This window comes from Dipodomys merriami, unplaced genomic scaffold (genome assembly GCF_024711535.1).
Source record: "Dipodomys merriami isolate MVZ:Mamm:240054 unplaced genomic scaffold, mDipMer1.0.p SCAF_34, whole genome shotgun sequence".
NCBI classification, from domain to species: Eukaryota; Metazoa; Chordata; class Mammalia; order Rodentia; family Heteromyidae; genus Dipodomys; species Dipodomys merriami.
Genome location: NW_027204937.1, coordinates 2,653,113 through 2,670,983, shown reverse-complemented (window position 1 = coordinate 2,670,983; position 17,871 = coordinate 2,653,113). Strand labels below are relative to the sequence as shown.

The 17,871-nt window shown below is 41.2% G+C and overlaps 1 protein-coding gene across 6 annotated transcripts in view; it reads left to right on the top strand.

The window, feature by feature from the left end:
• The window catches only part of Dab1 (DAB adaptor protein 1), a 1,106,968-nt gene that overhangs the window by 1,026,418 nt on the left and 62,679 nt on the right, over positions 1-17,871 (top strand). For 5 of the 6 annotated variants that reach the window (XM_069987146.1, XM_069987144.1, XM_069987147.1 and 2 more), the window contains 5 exons: positions 4,217-4,348; positions 4,999-5,118; positions 5,566-5,604; positions 7,149-7,214; positions 13,825-13,884. In XM_069987146.1, the coding sequence (XP_069843247.1) occupies positions 4,217-4,348; positions 4,999-5,118; positions 5,566-5,604; positions 7,149-7,214; positions 13,825-13,884 (417 nt within the window). The remainder of the gene's footprint in view (positions 1-4,216; positions 4,349-4,998; positions 5,119-5,565; positions 5,605-7,148; positions 7,215-13,824; positions 13,885-17,871) is intronic. The other variant, XM_069987149.1, reaches the window with a different exon arrangement.

Sequence of the window (17,871 nt, the reverse complement as noted above, 5' to 3'; positions counted from 1 at the left end):
ATAATGCTCCAGATATCTTGGAGTGCTTCATGCATGTTCACCCACAGCTACACTTTGCAAAGGCAATATTGGGTCTTGTCAGGCATTAAAAATATTTTGATTCTAAAGCACTTAATGAGGATTCCCAGATAAATTAAAACATCTCCAGCTGCTGTCTTGCATGGGAGGTGATATTTTACCATTGCACATCTCCAAATCTAATTCCACCAGGAAGACTTCTAATCGCAGTTTAATTTTAGAGCAATATTCTACTTGGCAATCAATAAGGCACTGTCGTCAAACTTTGATTTAATAGGAGACGCGGATAACATTCTCCACATTATGCAGAGTTAGAAATACTTTCAGGAAAGGAAGAGAAGAAAAGAATGCCTTTGTCTCCTATTTTCCTCTGTGGCATGCCATTCTAGCTCACAAAAGCTTATAAATCAATGCCCCCATGTCGTGTGAATATAAATCTCATCAATTTTACATCATTAACACCATGGAAAAGCTACCAGCTCTTTGAACAAATTTCCTCTGCTAGCTAAATATATCCTCTTGATAAAACAAAAACAAGTGGATCCTAATTATTTCACTGACAGACACTTCCTCCATTTATTTGTGTCAAAATCCATTAGAAGTATGTGGTATCTCATTTCCATTTGAGGGCAATCACACCATCTTCAAAGTGTGAGGTCTAGAGGCCAGTAAGCAGCCCTAGCAGGTTCTGAAATCCAGGGAAGAATCTGTAAGTAGTCAGAGAGGTGAGCAAATGGTTAGACCCTGAAAGGGTAAGGCAAGCTGAACAGTTCTGTTACAGCAGAGCATCTGTGTGATCAGGCAGTTGATAAGACTTCAGTGTGATAAGGATTGACCATTTTGGAAGAAGACTGTTCTAAAACTAATGTAATAGGCCCATGAAAGCCAGAGGCCCCTACAGTGGGAGGCTGCCTTGAGATGGGAGGTACTGGCAATTCCTTGTTGATTTCATTCCCTAACCAACCTCCCCTGTGTTGTATTTTTTCCTCCCTCCATCAACTCAATAATAGGAAAGATTTGATCCACTAAGATACTTCATTTATATCATTCATTTTGCGGGGATGGGGGATGGGAAGGAGACTGTTTAAGCCATAACTAATTACTGAAATACAAGCTAAACAATAATAAGAGCAGTAAACAGATGTAATGTTTTCTCAGAAGTTATATCAATTTTTTTAAAAAAAATTTCAATGTAAGAAAAGCGATTGTCTTACCTAAAAGCTTCTTTCAGGAGGAATAACAAATTCTACCACTTCTACAAATTCCACGTTGACCTCTATTCCTTCCAAGACTGTCATTCCTTCAAGACTAGATCACCTAAGAGACAGGGATGTAAAAGACTAGGGTTATGTCTGCATATCTAAATCCTGAGTCCAACTTCTCTTGAATCTCTACCCTTCCCTAAGGGAGTGCAAAATACAAGAAACTTGACGTTATGATAGATTGATAACTTCCCACTTTACCAATAGTCTAGCCTGAATCCACATTCCCTCACACTGAAAATATGATTTTAAAGACCCAGCCCACATTGTCTGAGAAAGATTAACCCAGCTTCCTGACTGACTTGATCATGACTCAAATCATAAGGTTTCCTGTGTGTTGTGCTTGAAGATTCCAGAAGTTCATTACACACTCCCATGGCCTGTCAATATGACCAATGGATTCTTCTTTCCTTCCTTTGTACACTGTCAAATATAGATCCTTAGGTCCCTGGGTATCTTCAATATCTTCAATCCCAGTGAACACTGATTTTTCCCTTGTTAGCAGACTCCTGGATTTTCCACCTTACCTGCTGCTTTTCAGGCATTTAGATAATAGAGATAAAACACAGCAAAACAATAATTTAAGTCGTTTACCTGGGTATAGTACATGTCTATAATCCCACCACTGAGGAGACTGAGGCCAGAGGATGAAAAGTACAAGGCCAGCATGGGTACTTGAAGAGTTTCTTGTCAGCTTGACTTACACAGGAAGACCCTGTTCCAAAAAATAAAAAAGAGGCTTTCAAGGGGACTTGGTAGTCCTCAAGTCCTTATGGGCAGGGACTCTAGATTGAAGGTGATCTGAGCATCAGAGGGTAGCTAACTGTAAATGAGTAAGTCTCTTTAGAACTAGGCTGTGACTGGGGCTCTGAAAATATGCTCAGCGCTTAAAACTGAAGCATCAAGACAAAAATTACACAGTAGGAACCAAAACATGACTTCATAACAGGCACTAGAAGCTATAGTTTATGGAGTAATTACAGCTAAATCATTATCAATATAGGACAGATCCTGGATCCAGTGTGATATGACTAATAACTGGAAGAACAACATAGAAGCAATTTTAAATGAACTTGTTTTCGTTAGTATGGACAAAGAAATTTATAAACTTATGAGGAAGAATTTGTTTCACAAAGGAATGTATAAACATATTAGGAATAATTAAATATTTGTGTCACTTTGGAGATTTTGACATTTACTAGGTGCCTCTTTTTTTATCTTTAAGGATCCCTGTGCGGAGTTTGAGTAAGGAACCTTTTTTTGTTTGGCAGTATTGGGGTCTGAACTCAGGACCTACTACTTGCTAGGCTGGTGTTCTGCCACTTTAGCAGCACCTGCATCTCAGCTTTTTGCTGGTTATATTGGAAGTAGAATTAAGTAAACTTTTGCATCTGGACTGGCCCTGAACTTTGTCCATGTGTAATTACCGGCATGAGCTATCTGTACTTGGCTTTGGGTTTGGAACCTTTGATCTATTGCATACTTCTTATTTGCTAGAGGAATAAATGGAGATCCGAAGATGGATACCAGGAACTTTACAAATGCTAGAATTCAAATCTCTTGGTACCTGATATGATATGAACAGACAGTCCATTATAAGGATTTTAACATATCACAAGCATGCAGTTATATCTGTACAAAGTACTGTCTAATGTAGATTGCCATAAGATAATTTATTGAGGAAAATAAACATAAAGATCCTAATAGGTTGGTGAACATTATTTTTTGAAACATAGAAAATAAGGACAGAAAATAAGAACCAAAAGGTCAACTTCAAAAGATTTTCAAAATACTCATCATCAATCCCAGTTTACCTGAATTCAACAGCTATGGTGTAACCTGGTACAAGTGGCTAGGAGGGCAGAGACAAGGAAGACAGAACCCCGGGGGAAGATGGACAAGGAATCAGGCAAATATATCTGGAAAGGAAAATCTGTAGAAAAAATAAGCTCAGGCTATTGTGAGTGAGCACTCCACCAGGAGTTTTGCTTACCACTACAGTTCTGTAGAAACTCTGGAGGGAGGAAATATCCCATCAGAGAAAGAGACTAGCTTTTCTAAAGGCAAATATTGAGGACCTGTTGTTATTGCAAGTAGCCCTTGAAAGACAAAAGGGGTTTGGGCAGGTGGGTAAGAAAGGACATTACAAGCCAGGCGCTGGTGGCTTACACTTAGCAACTCTTGTGGCTGACACCTGAAGGATCTCAGTTCAAAGCCAGCCAGAACAGAAAACCCTGTCAAACTGCATCCCAAAACAACCAGCAACAAGCTTTGCTGGAGGCACAGCCCAAGTGGTAGAACACAAGCTGTGAGCAAGCAAGCGGAGGAAGAGTGAGGCCCCTGAGTTCAAGCCCTACCAATGAAAAATCAAAAACAATAATACATACTATAAGACAATAAGACCCAGACTTAGAGAGTCATGTGCCTACTTCCAACTGCCAACCTCAGACAAAATAGAGAAGTTGTTCATTCTTTGTCTAGTGCCATCACTGGCCAGGAAAGTGATATAATCATGCAAAGTTTTGGTCCTGTGACAGTTCGGAGCACCCTCTGGAGTTACTCAGGGTACCCCTTGGAGGCAGTACACAGAGCCTGGGTGGGTAGTATCAAGCCCCAGCTTGGCCTGGGCTATGTCATAAAGATAGACGGAGCAGAGGCATACTGTCTGAATTAGACTAGGTAGCTCTGGCAAGGGAAATGCAGCCACCTTCCCAGATGCTCACTGGGCACCTGTCTTCTCCATCTCTCTGGTCAGAGCATTGAGACCATGGAGTGGAACCTCCATTTCTCAAGGGCACGCACAGCTATTTTCCCTTCCATCTGGACCAAACAGCTTTTCAAAAACCCTTTGAGTCTTTCACTGAAACACATCTCTTATTGATCCCAGCTCAGAAGGAAGGCTCCCTGAAATGCATTCTTCTTTTTGTCTCTGATAGGCCCTTCAGCATCATCATGCTGTTCATGAAATCTCCTACATTGCCAAGGACATCACAGATCACCGGGCCTTTGGATATGTTTGTGGGAAGGAAGGGAATCACAGATTTGTGGCCATAAAAACAGCCCAGGCGGTAAGTATTCACATCTAAGGAGGGCACCTTTCTTTATTCCTTGGAGAAGTGCAGTATCCCTCTTCTGGTCTGACTTGTGGCCCACTGAATGATCACCACCTCTGGTGGCCACTCACATACCCACCTAGAAAAGATAAATAGCCAGGAAGCAAGCAAACACACGTATACTCTGTTACTGTTCTTGTTTTTGTTTTTAAGTTGCAATTGGTATTTCCTAATGACTAATTATTTTCTTTTCTGATTAAAACCAGATAGAGTCATGTACACAAATAAATTTCTTTGTGTTCATAGCCTGATTTAAAAAGAAAATACGGGAAAACAAATAGCTCTTTTGCATGTGGTCTACCCTAATTTCATTGTATTCGAAATCACTAATAAATAAAAGCAATGCCTTTTATGCTTATGATTATTATGAATTTGCAAATATAATTAGCTGGAGAAACGAACTTTAGCCTAGATGCAATTTGCTAAACCAATATAAACAAGGTAGAATTAATTAAGAATGGAGGCTTTCAGTTTAATAGAAAAAGGAAAGGCTGTAGGTTGTAACCACCAAAAAAAAAAAAGGAAAAGGAAAGTAAAAACAGAAATTGGTGGCTGCAGTTTCACATCATTCCCTTATTAATGCACTGTTCTACTTTGCACTCCAGGCTGAACCTGTTATTCTGGACTTGAGAGATCTCTTTCAACTCATTTATGAACTGAAGCAAAGAGAAGAATTGGAAAAAAAGGCACAGAAGGATAAGCAGTGTGAACAAGCTGTGTACCAGGTAGAGCTGTGAATTTATCCTGGTGCTCTGAGAGGTGGGAACTTGGAACTGTAGCATGTGAACACTGACAGACAGGCCCTTGCCTGCTGCCAGACAGAAATCAACAAAAATGGAAGGTTCCTGTGTAAACTACAGGTATCCTCACAGCTCCTAGTCTCAGAAATTCCAGCTGTGTCCAAGTAAAATCTCTAATCTAGGGAAAGATTTGGGGGGCAGGGGAAAGACTGAACACACACAATTGCTTTTGCTGGTGTAAACAAAGGGGCCAGTGGGTGCAGGGTTAGTGGCAGAGTTTTCGTTTTTCTGTGCATATTCTGCATTCATGACCCACCAACTTCGCCTACCCAGAACTGTTTTCTCTACTGTCCTGTGATTTCTGAATGCAAGCTCACATCTCTCCCTCTGTTATCTTCTGCTTTATACCCTCCCCCTTCCTCACTGCGATAGACAATTTTGGAAGAGGATGTAGAAGACCCTGTATATCAGGTAATTTCTGACATGAATTTGTGTTTGGGGTGTTGCAGTGGTTACACCTATGGTGAAGCCATTTTGACAGAAATGTTAAGAATGCACTGGCTGCAAAGCCTGGAGAGAGACCAAGATGATTCCTGAGGGTGAGGCCTGCCAGCACTTCCAGCAGTCAATTTTGATAATTACTAACAGACACTTAGCCAGCAAGTGTAAAGTGGGATTTGGAAATTCGCTTCTCCCTTCTTGCCCCTGCCTCAGCCTCCCCCACAATCTATAAAAGTTTGATCCCAGGGCTGAATGTTTTCAAGAGTGTCTTGAATATTCTGACTTCATTAGAGAGAAGATGAATAATGAGGTGCCTTCTCTAAAGCTAAGAATTAGAGATGGGGCTGACATTTTGGTGACATTTGAGCACAACCCTTAAGAATGGTTTGTGAGCTTTGAACGAGGCTAGAAGTAGGAGTATTTCTGACTCAGTGGTGCAGTCTGACCCTCTGACCACCACCTGGACCATCACCCCACAGAGCTGATGGGAGGACAAAGAGAGTGAGACTCCAGAGACATCTCTGCCTGGAGCTTTCTCTGAGTTCTCTTCATGGTCTGAGGGTGGGTAGAGATGATCTCTCTTGGGCCCAAGTCCAAGCTCTGTGCAAACAGAGCTGCAGAGAAAAAGAAAAGGAGGATCTCTCTCCCCCATGCTGAGTCCTAAAGAGAGAAAGACGACAGAAAAAAATTCCTGACTTTTTGAACATAAAAGAAAACCTCCAACGTATCATTGTAACTAGTATATATAAGTGTTCTATATATGTGTTATGTACGTATTTCTTATTGATGTATATTTTAACACACAAGGCTGGTACTATTAGGAACAAAACAAAATGGACAAGTAAAAAGGGAAGAAATATCTTGTGCTCATCTAGCAAGCACAAGTCAAAGATGCACTGGTGATACATGCTTCAGTGACACACCTTTGCCTCTGAGTATAGCATGGTATCATGTTTGTAACATGAGCTTCAGTCCCTGCCTACCTGTTGGAAATGTGCTAGGTCTTTAGAGTTTAAAACATACACATGGAAAAAACAATGTTCAATACTTAAAACTGACTCCATAAAACAAGGGTATTTACCTAAAGGAGTTTGGGATTGGTCTAAGACCTTGGGCTTTAGAGAACAAAGGGAGAAAACTCAATGGCACTATAACAAAGTTGGGGTTCCAGGCATTCCATGAAGTAGGAGTAGCAGTATATTTCTGAGACAAAAGTGCCACTTAATCAAGAGCTCATGTCTCCAGAAAAACCTCCAGGGACCCATGTCCATCAGTGCTAAAGGACTGGGCATCAAATTTCTGCAGGTTTTTCTTAGAAAGGCCAGAAAATTCAACAACACTCATTTTATTTCAGTAATCCAGATGTTTGTTTCTTCAAGGTGTTTTTCTCTTGTGCCTGTTCTATAATGCTTGCTGTGATTTGTATCTTGAATTCTTTTTTGTATCTTGAATGCTTTTTTCCCCCTCTTCCTTTTCCCCCTCTGATCCTTCCTCTCTGGCTGCTCCTGTCATAGTACATTGTGTTTGAGGCTGGACACGAGCCAATCCGTGATCCTGAAACGGAAGAAAACATTTACCAGGTATAAGATTGCTTGCCTCTTATCCTTGTACCACCACCAGTAAATGTATAAAACACTGACAATTCTAAGTAGAGAAGGGTCTCATGGACATTCCTAGATTGTTAAAATACCTTTGAGTACATTGGCTTCCAGTACCCCAGCAATCTGCCACTAACTTTTATACCTTATTGTTGAAATCGTTAATGGACAGTTAGAAACAACATTTTACTTTTGAATGGATCGTAGCTATTTTAAGTAAAAGCAAAAATCAGACATTCTCATTCTTGTCTGAAAGTAATGCACTAGAGATTTACCCACTGTGCAGTCAGTGGAGTCCTTCACTTCTCAAAAGAATATACTCATCAAATTTCTTTTAAAAGCCATCTCTACTACTGAACATAAGGGACAAATTCAAGACTGATATGTGAACCAATATTGAGAGTCCTCATAGAATAAAAGAAACAAGGGCTAAAGATTTAGTCATTGCTAAAGAAAGGGTAAATTAGTATCTCAAATATCTACTTAGGGAAAGAGTACCAAACATCCTTTTAAACTCATTTTGTTCTCACAAACTAAATCATAAAATCAGTAGTTGAATCCTGCTTTTATAGGAAGAAACTGAGGCTCAGAGAGGTTGAACAGCTTCTGAGGGCCAAGACTTCAACCCCAGCGGGAGCAAAGGAAAAGCTTGGGCTCTTCCAGCTTCTACCCAGGCATTGGAACTGCTGCACATCAAATAAATACAACGACCTGCAATTTGTCACTAATTAGAATTTTAGTCTTAATTTAAAGCATAAACACTATGGGAGAAGGAACAGATTTAATGCATTTAATCAGTGATTTTCATTTCCTTAATTGACTTAATTGTGTGGTCTATTATTCTGCCTTGGGCTTGCATTACTTATGAAATAAAAGTTAAACATATTTTTTTTAATTTCTATCAAATGTGTAGAATTCTAAATGACCAAGTATAATGTTAATTCTACCAACAACTTGCTTTAAAACCAGCCTGTAGGAATAATAATTTAAGTGTTTTTCTCCATTGGATCCATCTGGATTCTAGTCAAATGTGAAGTTTTTGTTTAGTCATCATTTAGAATATGTCTGTCTATAGGAAGTTGCAGTTGTATCCACTGTTGGATTTTAAAGGAGCGTACAACTCTGAGGTGTTTGATGCAGAGGACTAAGAGCCATTAATCCACCATCCTAGAAAAACAGAGTTCCTTTTTAATCACAATGTAGCTTTGCCCAAGGAGAGGCTACTAGCCAGATCTGATAGCTCAAGCCTACAACCCTAGCTATTTAAGTGGCAGAGACAGGGAATCAGGAATCATGGCTGATGCCCATCCAGGGTGTAAACGTTCACTGAGACTCCATCTCACTCAATGGCTGTGTGTAGTGGTGTGTGGTTGCTAGGATAGCAACAAAGGAAAGCTCACATAGGAAGATCACATCTCAAGCTGTCCCCCATACAAGCTTAAGGCTCTAATTGGAAAATAACCAGTATAAAAGGGGGCTGAAAGCTTGCCTCAAGTTGTAGAGAGGCTGGCTTGCAATCAGCTTAGCTCTTAGCTGAGCCTCGTGGAAACAAGGAAGCATCTCAGTGTTGTAGAAAGTGCTGGCTTAGGCTGGTGCAAAGCTGGGCTACGGTTTTGGCTCTGTCACCAACAATGTTTAGTTTTTGGTAGTGGGACAGATTCTCTCCCAATCTCAGTTTCCCCAATGATTAAGTTTGGGAACGTCTCTCCTCCTTGACTTACAAGTTGGTGTGAGGAGGAAACCAGCTCCTGTGTGGAATATAAAAACGAAGAGTCATCTTTGGGCACAAAATATGGACACTCTTGTCCGGTTGAATCTCAGCTACTGATCCAACTTGTTAGCTTCTTTCTCTGGGCTCAAGTATCTCTCAGGAAAGCCCACTTACTGCTACTTGCACAAGCAATAGCCAGTACAGGACTCTAGGTCTTCGAAGGGTTGGGTTACTTTCTAGGTAACAAGACTTTTAGAAAAGGGGCTTCATGTGTGCTGATTGTGGGCTGGCTCTGCATATGAGAATTTATACGCAACATTTTTGCACTCTCCCCCCTTCCATCCCTGTAGTGAGGCTCACAGAGAGATGCCATCTTGCCAGGGTGACAGGGCTGGGACAGCTAGAATCTCCATAGACAGGTCTCTTTGACCTTTATAAAAAAACCAATAAATCCTGGAGCTCTTTTCAACTCAGTTACTTGATCCTGAGTTTCCCAATTAGATTCTGATCATGCTTTAAGTCACTATCTAAAAAAAAATCACACTTGTTTTTAACAACTCTGCCCTCTCCATCTCCCCATCTGTCCATCATTAACAGGACAGCATCATTTAAGGAAATGAATATTTTATCCCATCTATTGGAAAGGCCTGGGGTCATGTTTCTCTCCTGCACAATCAGCCTGCTTGGGCTCAATGTACTTAACAAGAGATAAGCTTTGGACCTGAAGATAAGCAGGGCTTTTAAGGCACTGCTATTAAGAGCCTCTTTCTCATTTTTTTAAAGGCTAGTAAATGCTGCATAACTATTCCTCCTGAGTCCGTGGTAATATTCCTTCTATTACAAGCTGGGCCCTTGTATTTTCTGGAGAAAGGCAAATAGACCTGAGACTACCGTTTTGTAGCATTGAATGAAGTATATAATTTTTGTATCTCCATTTCCTGGGCCATAAAACAAGGGTAATTCATTACCTGCTTCTGGAAGTTATGTGAGGAGAAGTGAAGCAAGGAGGTGGTATCTGGGCCATGACAGCTTTCATACAAACGCTCCTTCCCTTCCCTTGTGGTCAAGATCAATGCCCTGTGCCAGATTTTATGGTATGCATTGAGTGAAGAAAAACCCACAGAGACTGCCAGAAATCTCTCTTGACCTTGCTTTTTTTTTCTGTCAGTCAATGAGCTTGAACCTAGAGCCTGGACACACTGTCCCCAAGCTCTTTTGCTCAAGGCTAGCACTCTACCACTGTGCCACTTCCAGTTTTCTAGGGGCTAATTGGAGCCATACTTCCATTTCTGGCTTTTTTGTTGGCTCATTGGAAATATAAGTCATATGGACTTTTCTTCCCCAGGCTGTCTTCAAACTGCAATCCTCATCTCTCAGCCTCCTGATTATGTAAGATTACAGTTGTAAACCTCCAGCTGAGTCTCTACTTTTATGCCACCCAACAACTCTTGAAGGGCTTGCCAAAGTGTCCTCTGTGAACAACAGCACGTAAGGTGCAGTATTTAGAGTAATGTAAAGTCTATTAACTTACCATTCATCAACTTCTTTATGAGCACCTAGCTTATGCTAGACCTCTGAGAACATGGTCCTCTTCTCTATGGACTTCATAAGCAACTCCTTAAGTCTCATGACAACTAGATAAGGAAAGTGAGTTTTAGAGAACAAAGTGACCTGTCCATGTCACACAGCCTAGAGCAGAGCCATGATTAGCAACCAAGTATTTCCTAACCTTTGCGACTGAATTTTTTATTTTGGTACTGCAGTAGTCTGTGTAGACTGGATGGATCAGATATTCAGAGACGGGAGCGAGGGCCAAAACACCCATTGGTAAATGCTGGATGATCAGTCCTATCTCTGTTTAACCATTATTTATAAGATAATAAAGCAACCATGAACAGTTACTATGTAGTGCTATAATTCCTATGAAAAGCTAAAGCCTATTTTATAGTCTAGTTGAGTAGCCTGGTGACAATTCCATCTCCCCAACAAGACCAGAAGGTCTGCTACAGTATCAAGGCTACACCCATGTTGTTTAGCATCCTCATCCCATGAAAGGTACAGCGCATGACACAGAATAGATACTTAGAAATTTTTATTTTATTTTACTTTATTTTATTTTTGTGTGTCAGTAACTAGGGCTTGAACTTAGGGCCTAGGTGCTGTTCCTTAGCTTTTTTGCTCAGCATTGTTGCTCTGCCACTGGAGCCACAGCTGCACTTAAGGCTTTTCAGTAGTTAGCTGGAGATAAGAGGCTCACAGATTTTCTGCCCAGGCTGACTTCAAACTGCAATCCTCAGACCAGTCTCCTGAGTAGCTAGGATTACAAGCCAGAGCCCCCCAGTGCCTGGCTGGAAATTTTGGAAATTTTGACTTGTTAATAAAAATAAGTTTTTATTTATTTTGGGTTTTTTTGTACACTTGTGTTTACAATAGAGTACAGCGTATGACGCCAAATCTAGCCTAGAGAGGCAGGCGAGGCTTGCGAGAAGATGTCCCATCTGAGATCAATCTTAAAGGACAAACAGGCAGATTGATATCTCACCCATGGGAGAGCCAAGTAGAAAAGCATTTTCAATTATGCACAGTTTGGGTTTATCCATCGCATGGCTTCTTCTCCATTTGCAGGGATAATTGAGAGGCAGCCGCGGTTCAACTGTGCTAAGTGCCCGTAGTGAGCAGTGAATTACGGGCAACAGAATGATGTTCATTTTGCTCAGTAAAGGGTGAGCTAGTAAAAACAAAAGTGAGGGCTGGTAATTTATTGGCCATCGTTAGCAAGGACTCTGTAGACATTCAGGGAGGATTCCTTCTTAATGGAGCCCAGTTACCAGGAGCAAAGAAATTACATTCTTCGTTGGCTACGTGCAAACTGAGGTTTGTGAAAACAGCTCAGGAAGGGCATCTTCCACACAGCCGTGGAAGCTCACTTGTAGTTCTGCTTTCTGCAAGAATGCGCACCAGCCTCTGGGAATATAGGATGTGTTGTCAAAGAAAAAGATGTACCTGAAGCAGCTATGTGTAAAGTGTAGAAATCAAAAGGCAAACTTTCCAGGCTCCAACTCCTGGCTGTCCCATTCTCTGATGGCTGGATCCTCTCCAGGCCTCATTTTCTTCCTCTGCATCATGGGGACAATTGTCATTTTGATAGACTTATCCTGAGCATTGTAAGGGAAGGCATATGACAAATGATCAGAAAAGTACCATCCATGGAATGTGCCCAGTCCATGCTCTTGTTAGCTTATACTACTAAGAATAATCAAGATGCAGTGTACTTAAAACCTCTCTGTACATCACCTGTATAATAACAATTTTAAAAATACTTAAAAACCTGACATGTTGAATGGTAACCCCCTTGTACAACTACTTAAAGATAATGAAATAAATAGATGTAAAGTATAAAATATATACAAAGACATAGTATGTAAATATATTTTATGTATAATATACTATGTGTATAATATGTAATATGATTTTTATAATATAACATGTAATATATATATTTTATTAGGGAGAGACAAAAGTGACTTATTTGACCACTAGAAAGAGCCACCGGCGTTAAAGCATTGGTCAAAGTTTGTGATATCTCTCTGAGACTCACTTTCTGCAGTTTAGAAGGGAAATGATAATGCAGCTCTTCACGCTTGTTAGAAGGATGTTTAACTTAAATGAAAGTGAAAAATGACAAAGGAACTGAAGGTATAAGCTCAAATTCTTAACTCTCAAAAAATGGTATGGATATCTGCTTCTTGCCTAACAAATACTTATTTTTCTTCACTATCCCCCATGTTCCTTTATGGTACATTTACCCGGCTGATATTTATGGAGTGCCTTCTGGGTGTGAGGCACTATGCCTGCTCTTGAGGATTGCCCAGTCTGGTGGAAAGAAAGTCACATTATCAGCCTGTTATTAATCCACTGCTCCTTGGGCCCCTCCACTGGAGGTGGGAAGTAAGCGGTGGCAGCTGCTGGGGAAGGGACAGCTGATGAGTGTTTACAATCTGGAATGTTCCAATCCAGGTCCCTTGATTGACTCATTAAAAAAGTATTTCACAGACTATTGTTGATATAAAATGTGTTCATATGCATAAGTTTAATGTGTCAGTGACAAATTATCATTCTAACCCATCACATTCTTCACAGTATTGGGAGAAACTAATATTTTTCTTTATCTAATATCTATTTTCGGATTGGTCCTTATGTAAACTGGCCAAGAACATAACTGAGAGGCCATTTGATAGTAACAAAGCTCAAAGATGCCAAGTGGCCTGCTCAGGTTGTGAGCAAAAGACCAGATACATGCCCAAAGATGGCTGGTAAAGCAATCAGTGCTTTCTAGAACCTAGTTGCATGTTTACCTGTTTATGAGCCCTTTTCTTCATGGAAAGCCTTTTCTAATTATCACATGGTCCGTACATGAATCTGTACTATGACCTTGATTGGTATTCATTATCTTTTTAACAACCTAGATCTCAGTCTTAGCAGTGAAAAGTTTTCATTCTATTCTTAAGCTATGGATAACCACTTTGGGCAAATCACAACCCCTCCTTTGGCCTTAGTCTTTTCTTTATTCCAACAAGGATTATTCTTTTCACTACATGATGCATGAGGTACCTGTAGCTTCCCATTCTGTGGCTTTCTAAGAGTCCCAATAGCAGCCATCTACTACATGGCACTCACCCCAGTTCTCACGTGACTTTACTAGGGGAAGGAACCTGGCTGAATGCCTTCACAGTTAGGACTGCCTATTGGGGTTGGGCCTTGACCTGCCCTAGGAACTAATAATCTACTTAGCCACATTGCAGTGGAAATTTGGCTGCTTTGTTGTTTGAATGAAGAGTCTACCAGCGTTTTGACAGTTGAATTTGCTTTTTTCCCTCATAGGTTCCTACCAGCCAAAAGAAGGAAGGTGTTTATGATGTGCCAAAAAGTCAACCTGTAAGTGTAAGTACATCTTCCCTCTGCTGCAAGAGATCTGTGCTAAGACATGTCTCGGGTCTGTGAAAAGGAGCCTTTATTCTGGTATGAACCTCATATTCTATATGACTTTGTGGGGCATCATCACCAGCCTTTGTGTTCCCGCAATAGTCATTCCTCTGTAAATACCCTTTCTTTCCCTCTACTGCCCAGAGATTCCTGTGGTCCTCCTATTACCAAAAGTAAGCTCTGAGTCTGGCAGGTGGAATCCAGACACCATGGCATATAACAAATGGTTGAATAACATTACCTTGTAAATAGGCAGGGATTATAAGGATGATCAAAAAGTGCTAATGGGGCAAAGGACTGATCCTATGAAGGGAAACAAGTTAAACTGTGGGAAAAACAACAACAACTGTGTCTAACCAGGTCCAAAATATTCTAGGGCAAAGGTTTCCAGCCACAGCTTTGTGATAACTGGTTAAGTACAGGACAGTGACCTTTTTTACTGGGAAGAAAATTGCATATCCAATTACAAAGTAGTTGAAACATCTTAAAGGAACCACAGCAGAGGACTGGCCAGAGCCTTTAGTGTGTTTAAGGGTAGAGCCAATTAGCACGGCTTTGTGGAAAGCACCATGTGTGGCAGGTTTGGGGAGATCCCAGGATGTGTACACAATGACAACCATGTCTGATACGAATGTACCATATCTGCTTGTGGGCTCCTTGAAATCTGAGCCAGAAGGGACAGCCCAGGTTCTGTGATACTACTCTAAACCACTACTAGCCCTAGAAATCATAGGTATGGCTTTTCTAACAGGCACTCAGAAGAAAACCTCTGTGCAGAGTGCGGACAGCCCTAGGGACTGGCCTTCTCTCTGGGTTTCAATTGGTCCAGCCCCCATTATACAGTTCCCTTCAATTCAGTTAGTGTCTAGACTGCCTCTCTTGCCCCTGACAGGTTGAGATTCGTGAGGAAACATGCTCTATTTGCTGCACTGATTTCTACATTTATTAACCATTCTGGTCACACCATCTCCACATTTAATAGATCCAGGAGGGATTCGGGGAGAAAAGCCAAGCTCTTTAGACTGATAGGATGCCTAAAAGAACCCTATGCTTGAAAGTCTCATTTTCTCCTCCTGGCTCATCCCTACAAACTGTAGCTTCCGGAGACTTCACTCCCTCCCCTACTCTCTCTGCCATCCTTTCCCAACACCTCAACTTAGCTTTAAAGATTTGTGTTCTCGGGGTGACCTTCAGGCCCTCTGTTCTGAAGAGCATCATCATGTCACCCCAACCTTTGTGATCCTTCGGTTGTCATTCCTCAGTAAATACCCTTTCTTTCCCTCCACCTCCCAGAGATTCCTGTGGTCCTCCTATTACCAAAAGTAAGGACTGGGTTTGGGAGGGGAAATCCAGACACCATGGCATATAATGAATGGTTGAATAGCATTACCTTGTAGAAAGAATATAGGAGAATTCCTGATAATTTTCTTTTTTCTGACTCCAAAACAGTCTTTACATAAAGGCACTAAAAGTTTTTCTTGGGAAATACCTGGGCTGTATAAATGGCATATAGTGCTTTCCTACTTGCTGTTTTCTGAATCCTAGTTGTATTTGCTATGATGACAACTTTCTATGGGGACTTTTCACCATTCCTAAAAGCCTAAGAGACAGCTCGGGCTGTCTGCAGAGATTCTGCTGAACAAGGGCCCCTTTTTCTTGATACCTATAGGGTCTGAACCACCTTTACATGACCCTGAGACCCATGGTTCTACTCAAGGGTTTTGTTTTTTGTTTTTTGTTTTTTTGGGGGTCTGGTCACAGGGCCTGAACTCTGGGCCTGGACGATGTCCTTCCAGCTCTTCAGCTCAAGGCTAGCGCTCTACCACTTGAGCCATAGCACCACTTCTGGCTTTTTTTCTTTTTGCTTATGTGGTGCTGAGGAATCGAACCCAGGGCCTCATACATGCAAGGCAAGCGCTCTACCACTGAGCTACCTTCCCAGCCCTCAAGGGTTTTTTTTTTTTTTAACCTAGCTGGAAGAAAGTAACTAATGTGTCAGGGAACTGGCCTCATTGATGTATGCCTTCCAGAGGCAATGTCCCTGCATCCAAACCTGCTCTGGGATCTTGCTACCCTCCAGACTTCTTGTAGCCTTTCCACTCTCCTAAGCACGCACTCCCTGGAAAGCCTCTATGCTCTCATCTTCTATGATCTTGCTGCCAGTCCTATGCCACCCACCCTCTATCCAAACTGAGAAATCAACCAAAGATAACCCCACTCCCATGTATATCAGCTGTGGAACTTCAAGGTTCCCACAGGAAGGGAAAATGTCCAGTGGCCTGTTGCTGTTGTTCCTTTTTGTTACATCAGGTCTGCACTGAGTCCAGTGGAGGGACTTAGATTTTCTTTTGGGGCTGTCCTTGGGGAAATCACCCATCCATTTCAAAAGCAAGAGCCTGATCTTCAGAGTCAGATCTGGGTGTCTAGCTGTTGCCATGGCTTCTTACTGAGATCCCTAGATGGCTTTTTGCAATCTCTGAACCACTGTGTTATCATCTGCAAAAAAAGGAATATACTAGCCACTTTTTAACGTTGTTTGGAAGATTAGAAAAACATTTTTGCAAATGCTCTGAACAGAAGGTGTGAATTAGATTAAAGGAGAAGATTTCTGTGTGTTACTGTACAAGTAATTCTCCTGCAAACAGTTTTCTCTGAGCTGGGGATTATCAGCTACTCTAAGTGATTGTACACCTCTTCAGGGAAGCGTTATTTACCCCCAAAGAGAGCAATCAGTTCTTCTGAGTTACTGCAGTACTTCTTTTTGCAAGAGTCACAATGGATTCTCATTTTCTCCTCATATATCTATGAGAGCCACTGGATTTTGTGTCTCATACAGCTCTGTAAACCATCATAGAACTGGAAATTAGATCATCCTTAATCACAGAATTAGTGATTCCCAAGATCACTGAGAAATCTGGGTTCATATTCTGACTGCATTACTGACATTGTTACATTGAGTGAGTCCTTGTAGCCCTGGGACTGGGCCTTTAAGTATGTTCACATACAACCTGGCTGATGGCCAAACTCATTGAGTGCTGAGTTTAATTGTTTCTATCAATATAGTCACTAAACATGTTGTATCAATGGATAAAGACTTAATAAATTTTGTTGCATTGAATTATTTACCAAGCGGCATTGCCTTAACTCCATACTTCCCGCACTCAAAGTCCATTGAACACAGGAATGATGGCAATCCTAGGTGGAGCATAACTACTCAGGGACTGAATGAATGAGAGAATGAATGAACAAAAACACGCAATGAATGACTGTGTGAGGAGTGAAGCAGCAAATGAATGTCCTTACTTGCAAAGCTCACCATTGTTGGATAATTAAATTCTTGTACCACATCACATAAAGACAGCACTTGCTCTCAAAGCAGCCCCTGGCCAGGCCCCTTCCTACACTTTGTGTTCCACAGCCTTTGCCTATTTGTCTCCAACTTCCATGAATAGGTGTTGCTTTTGTCTTTATATTTTGGATCACCAAGCTGACAGATGGCCTTCTACACATACACATGCAAATGCACACACACGCATGTACACCACACACACACACACACACACACACACACACACACACACCTATCAGTATTACTCTCCCACATCCACACTTCTGTATTAAATGAAGCCAAAACCATTTGCTTCCTTGACAGAGTTATTTTAGGGCTTTTCTTTGTCCTGCCTAAGGTTGAACTTCCCTGCTAGATCCTATAAAAACTGTTTAGGAGTCAAGAATACTGTAGGGCTGTACATTATAAAATGGTAGGTACACAATCTGACAGAATAAAGAATCAGAATAATTTTCCCACCTAGAAACCCCTGAAACTACTTACATGTCACAAAGAAGGTAGGGGAGGGTCCATGATGTTGGTAGATACTCATCTGAAAAATGTGATCATTCCTGGATTTTTAAGGGTGTATCAACAAAACAGGATGCTGCTCACTC